At 34.1% G+C, this 6,017-nt stretch overlaps 1 protein-coding gene across 1 annotated transcript in view; it reads right to left on the reverse strand.

The window, feature by feature from the left end:
• Positions 1-1,557: 1,557 nt before the first annotated feature.
• LOC110453316 overlaps positions 1,558-6,017 on the reverse strand; it is a 7,317-nt gene continuing 2,857 nt past the window's right edge. Inside the window, exons 2-4 of the mRNA XM_021502214.1 lie at positions 5,894-5,951; positions 4,722-4,827; positions 1,558-3,305 (exon numbers count right to left, since the gene is read on the reverse strand). Coding sequence (XP_021357889.1) covers positions 3,031-3,305; positions 4,722-4,827; positions 5,894-5,951 — 439 coding nt within the window. The 3' untranslated portion in view covers positions 1,558-3,030. The remainder of the gene's footprint in view (positions 3,306-4,721; positions 4,828-5,893; positions 5,952-6,017) is intronic.

Genomic DNA, 6,017 nt, shown 5'->3' on the forward strand with positions numbered 1-6,017 from the left:
ACAATCAAAAAGTACAATCCCATCAAAGTCACATTCAAGGACAAATGATAAACTTGTTACAAAATGATAATTAAACACAAAGGTAAACATGATTGCAGTTACTGGAAAATATATTGATGTTTACTGTATGTTTACATCCATGCAAAACATCAAATGCGTAAAGCAAACATACGTAAATGGTTGGTAGTAATATATTAGTTAAACAAAGCCCAAAGTTTCTATAAATATAAAATTCCAAAACTTCTGTAAAAAAATATTACATTCATCTACCATTTATAACCTCTCATAAAAAAATATATTGCATATTTATTTTAAAAATAATATTGAGGTGTTCTGAGGCCAAACTTAAACAACATTAACAGAAAGTAGTAACCATAGAAAAATCACTAGAATGGTACAAATATTCATTGAGCTCTGAAATAAAACTGTTACTTTCATTGAGCAGTCTTTTTAAGCATGACAACGGTTTTATCCCTTGCCCTATCAAAAATTTGAAAAAGAAAAAAAACAGTTGTCTATATCACTTTGAGGTAAAAAGAAAGATTTTGTCTACCATATTTGGTCTCTTAGAATTATGAATTTCACAAGATATTACATCACCCCTGAGATTTCATAATGAATTATTCCAACCTTTAAATTGGAAGAGTTCAAATGTGTCTTCAGGGGTGAATGAGTTTAGAAGACTTCAATTTCCGACCAGTTTTAACGTACAGGATAAACTACAGTTGTACATCAAATTGATGAAATCTGTCTAATTCTTCATCAGAGTAAATTGTTCATTTTTGGACCAGAATATTTTCATTTCTATAAACAGAAAAATATATAACTCAGGTAGACAACGAAAAGAGGACTCAAACTTAAGGATCCCTGTCCGACCTCACTACCGTTTTTCCTATACACAGTAATGTCCCCTTAACTTCTGTATAGATATAACTGTAGCACAGTTAGGCCACAATAATCCGATGTCCAAGTAGCTCGATCGGTTAGAGCGATGGTACAGCAAACTGATGTCCAGGGTTCGAATCCCGGTCTAGCGCCACAGATTGTTTTACACTCGGAACATTTATTTCTCATAAAAGTCCAACAAGGTATGCTTTCCTTTTCAAAAATGATTTATCAAAACTACATGTAAAGTCGTGCTGTTTCGAATAATTAGTTACTGTTTTTGGCGATGGTACGGGGATCCTTAAATTACACTGTCAGAAATTAATATAAAAAATATCTCTCTCTCTCTATATATATAGTATAATTGTAAACATTGAATGAATAGATAGTCACACACAAGTAATAGAAATAGAATTTGTTAAAAATTAATAAAGTATAGATAAATAATGTTAAAATCTTAATTAATAATTAGACTAGGTAACGAGACAGATGCGTTGAAAACAAAGCAACAGGTGCCCATCAAACAATGTGATACGGATATACAGGTAAAATGTTAACACTGAGGAATTTTATTTCGGTGAAAAAGTGGTTATATGGACTTGAAAAAGTGATATTGACCCTGACATTGTCTCAGTTAATAAATCACTTTCTCAAAAAAAAAAATCTAATTATTCACCTCAACGAAAGTCAATAATTGTTAATTTAATAACTTCAGATATACATATGTAGGTTATATTGAATTTGAAACAGATTTGTTATATATATATTAACGTACATAACTTATGTAAATCGGTATGGATTTTCTAACACAAAAAAATGTTCAAGTGCTAAATCCCACAACATAAATGAAAAAAAAATAAAAAAAATATTAAGCAGGTGTCAGAGTTTGATATTATCAACCATCTGCATATTTTTTTTGTCCGTGTGCTAAAAACAAATTCAAAATTCAATCTCAAAGCTGAAAAATCCAACAAAACTCTCAATAATTTGCAAAAAGCTTATAGCAAGGAAAACTCTGAAGATTCTCAAGGGAGCCATATTTATATTAATGAAACTGATGTAAGTATAGTAATACCATTGAAAAATTGTAGATTGAGTAAATATAGCACACTATAAATTCATGCTCAGCATTACTTCACATTTACTTAAATTTATTATTCAATCTAAGAAAGCACTATATTTAAGTTAACTAAGAATTTAAACTATAACTTTTTTCCCCCTACACAATGGGTTTTATGGTACCATTGAAATCCTACATGAGATATTGCTCAGATCCCCTTAAATCTCAATAATGAGCCCGATTTAAAATTAGGTCAGCTTTGAAATTAAGACTGCAATTCCAAGCAGCCAAATATATATCTCGATAATAAGCTGGAATGAAAAAAAAAAAAAAAAATCTATTTGGTACCTTTCATTTTAACTTTAAAAACCGCTACTGTTAAAATGGTCATTTTATCTACAAATAAATATGGATCAACCTAAACAGCAGGCATTCTATCAAGACGATTGGACGATGTCTTCAAGGTCAAGGGTACCACTGCATTTGTTAAAATCATAAAGAAGAGTTCCACTTTGGATTTATTTCGACTTGGAGTGTTCTCCCTTTAATACAGAACATGCAGCAATCAAATGGTGTTTGTTTTAGAGTAACTTCACCTGTCAATGTTTTTTTTCTTTCCATAAACTTTTCACCCCATTAATTGGACACTCATTTTAATTGTGTACCTATATGATTGCTTCGCAGAGTTGGATGCAATAGCCAGAATTTTTTCGTTTTGTTATTGTTTATTTTCTATTTTCAAATTTCAAACAAGTACATTTCTGTAAAATGTATTTAATGCAACATATGATTTTTATGGAACCCTTCTTTTGAAAAAAGTCTTTAACAAATATTTAACAATAGTGACAGTGGTAGAATTGTTAAGGCCTAGTTGTAGTGGATTTATTTGGCTTTAATGATGCTCTACCTATCTGATATTGAAAAACCTAAACAGTAAACTAATATTACATTGAGACAATCATTACGATGCTGTACTTGCAAGATTAGACAAGATCAGGCATCAACATTTCGATATCTGATCGCGAATATCCAGCTTTTTTCACAACAAATATCGTTCATTGTCAATATCCCGTAACATTAATCCTTCATTTGTATCCGTCATATTTGATGGGTGGGAAATGGTCGTTTCGGATTGGCTCTTCATAGTGAGGCGGGTTGTACAGTCCCCATTTGGGCATGGGGACCTCCATGGGGTATGGCTGTTTAAAAGTGAACCTGCCCTGGTAGGACTTGTTGTGGGACATCGGGCGTAGGACGTCCTTCTGCATCACCTCGTTTGTGTAGGATATAAAGTCGTCGTGCGTTCGACTCGTGGGCTTGGAAGGGCGTTCGTAGTGCCAATTCACCTTCTTGTAGTCGGCTGTGGAACAAGGTAAATGAGATCAGGAAACGGAGTCGGCAATTCTGGTTTTAGAAGATTTAATAATGTACTACCAAATACTATTTTATTATCATGAAAACTTTACATAAAGATGAATTACGCAAGGGTAATGAACCAGTGTCAAGGAATGTGTACATCCAGATACTTGTATAAAAGAGAACAATGTTCTCATAGACACATTCTTCCTCCAAAGGATTTGGGGTGTTATGGGTCATTGTTGGCCTCATATATTTACAAATATCTGTTATAAACATCATATTGTTTAATTGGGGCTATCTTTCTTGTTGGATTTTTTTTCCAATGCGCATGTGTAGTTGCCCTACCATAGCAACAAAGTTGTGTTGCTATGCTGAAATAGCCAATATATGACGTTTTTGGAGAGTTAGCATGCAGAAATGAAAGCCTCTGCATGTGACAAACAAAAATTCCTTTCTACGAATGAACACTGGTATGACAATGTTTAAGCATGTCAAATATTAGTTTGTTTGTTGCATGTGGAGGCTTTCAAAAATTGAAGAGAGTTTAGTTGATTTCCTTCAAAATGGCCAATTTTCAACCAAAAAGACGCACAACAGAAGATATTTACACATTTTATTGTGAAAATGCGGGTTTATGTCTCTCTTTGTAATGCTATATCTCCTAAACCAGTTGTCCAATGAATTTGAAATTTCATATTTTGCGTACTTCATATATTCCAGATAACGAATATAACAACTGATTCTAAATCCATGATGAGGCTGGAAATGACCTTTAACGCCCCTAGTCCTTTCAGAGGTTACGCTGACTAAAGACTTCTCTTCACCTGGAATATGTCATGACAAAATTACAGCTCTGTATGTGGATGATTCAATTAGACTTGTTTCATCCTTTGATGTACATCAAAAGAATCACGCTACAGCATAATGGTAAAATTGACCGGCTTTGAAGTCAAGTCAGCCTAGCAATTGGTCAGTTCAGATTTTTATATCTGAAACTATTCAAATTGCCAACTGTTTATGTTTATTTTGTCATGACATATTCCAGGGGTAAAGAGAACATAAGTTCTCATGCTCAAGCATGGATTCTGTGCTCAAACCAACTTTCCTGTATGTAACTCACTTAAATCATGTCGAACCATCAAAACGTCAATTGTAAACATTGAAAACAGTATTCGGCTTGGAGTCTCTTCACATTTCTTTTCCAAATCAATGATATAATAAGATATTTTTGACAATTTGTAAGCGGAACAAGAAATTAGGCTTGAGCACAAAATCCATGCTTGAGCAGAGAACAATAAGGGCGATGGTGTCTGGTGTAATACAGTTTTCAGTAAAAGACACAGCATTACCCTATTTACATATGCTGTCTAACTATTACACAGCAATTAGTGTGTGGTGTCGAGTAAGACAAACTCACATCTCCTGATGGTGTTGATGTTCCTATTGAACCAGTCAGGGTGTTGCGAGGACGACTTCTTGGCATACCAGTCTGGGTGTGGACCGCCCCATTTCTGCCAGCCTTTCTGTCAACAGGATTGATAAATTTTGTGGTATGTTATATTTACGAGAATTTAAAATCCGAGTGGTCAGGTGGCACAGTGGATGGTGTCGGGACAATTTGGGGTCGACTCCCCAATCGGACATGGAAAATCTATTGGGTTACCCCCTGACTATAGATAAGTTTCCTTTGGGTACTCTGTTTGCAAAACATAATGAAATTCTCTAAAAATTTTCTGTCCACCAAAAACGTTTTAATGGCTTCGGTTCTACTTCACTGACCACTGAAAAAGTATTTGGTCACCTGCCACTGAATGTTAGAAGTGGAATTTTTTGTTTGAGAACTTCTAAATATTAGAAGCTAAATTCTTTGATAAAAACATGAGCTCTTCCAAAAAAATCCATTTTTGATGCGTCAATGGTTTTGCATTAGGTGACCTCTGACATACTTGTAGGTAATTTCAATGTGATTTTAACTTTGATTTGGAACATCTTTCCAAAGAAAATTTGTTTTCAGATAATTCTTTCTTAAACTACCAACCAAGTGTATTTTATTTGGTTTCAAAACAACAAATACATACATTTCCATTTGACTTGGGGACACTTAACCCATTCACCCCTAAAATCACATTTGACCCTTACCAAATCAAAGCCTGGGCAAGTCCAGTTTAAATAGGTCGGGGTGAATGAGTTAAGAAGAGTTAAATCAACCAAGAGGTTAATTTACATTTAATGTGAAAAACAAGTATACTTCTTAAAAATGCTTACTTTCACCAATAGTTTTGGTGCCTCAAGTGGAGCATTGTTAAAATATACGCCGCAGTGTTACTGTGCTACTATAACTGAGCATGTGGTGTCCAAAAAAAAAAGTGTGTCGAAATTTTACTGTCCCAACTCTGTGAAATATGCAGATATACTGTACAAGATAAACAACTTGTGACCAACCTGATATCTTGCATCAATTAATTATAAGCAATTATATGACAAAATTGACTCAACTCATTTACACCTGAAGACACATTTGAACTCTTCCAATTCAAAGGTTGGAATAGTTCATTATGAAATGTCAGGGGTGAATAATTAATGACTCACATGAGCTACGTCTGGACTGCTGGAGTGGTACCGTTTCCATGAGTAGAGATCAGCCTGCCTGTTAGTGGAAATAAAACGGGTTATAGAAAATAATATCATTCATTAGTTCAGTGATCCCCCCCCC

This window comes from Mizuhopecten yessoensis, unplaced genomic scaffold (genome assembly GCF_002113885.1).
Source record: "Mizuhopecten yessoensis strain PY_sf001 unplaced genomic scaffold, ASM211388v2 scaffold7269, whole genome shotgun sequence".
Lineage (NCBI taxonomy): Eukaryota > Metazoa > Mollusca > Bivalvia > Pectinida > Pectinidae > Mizuhopecten > Mizuhopecten yessoensis.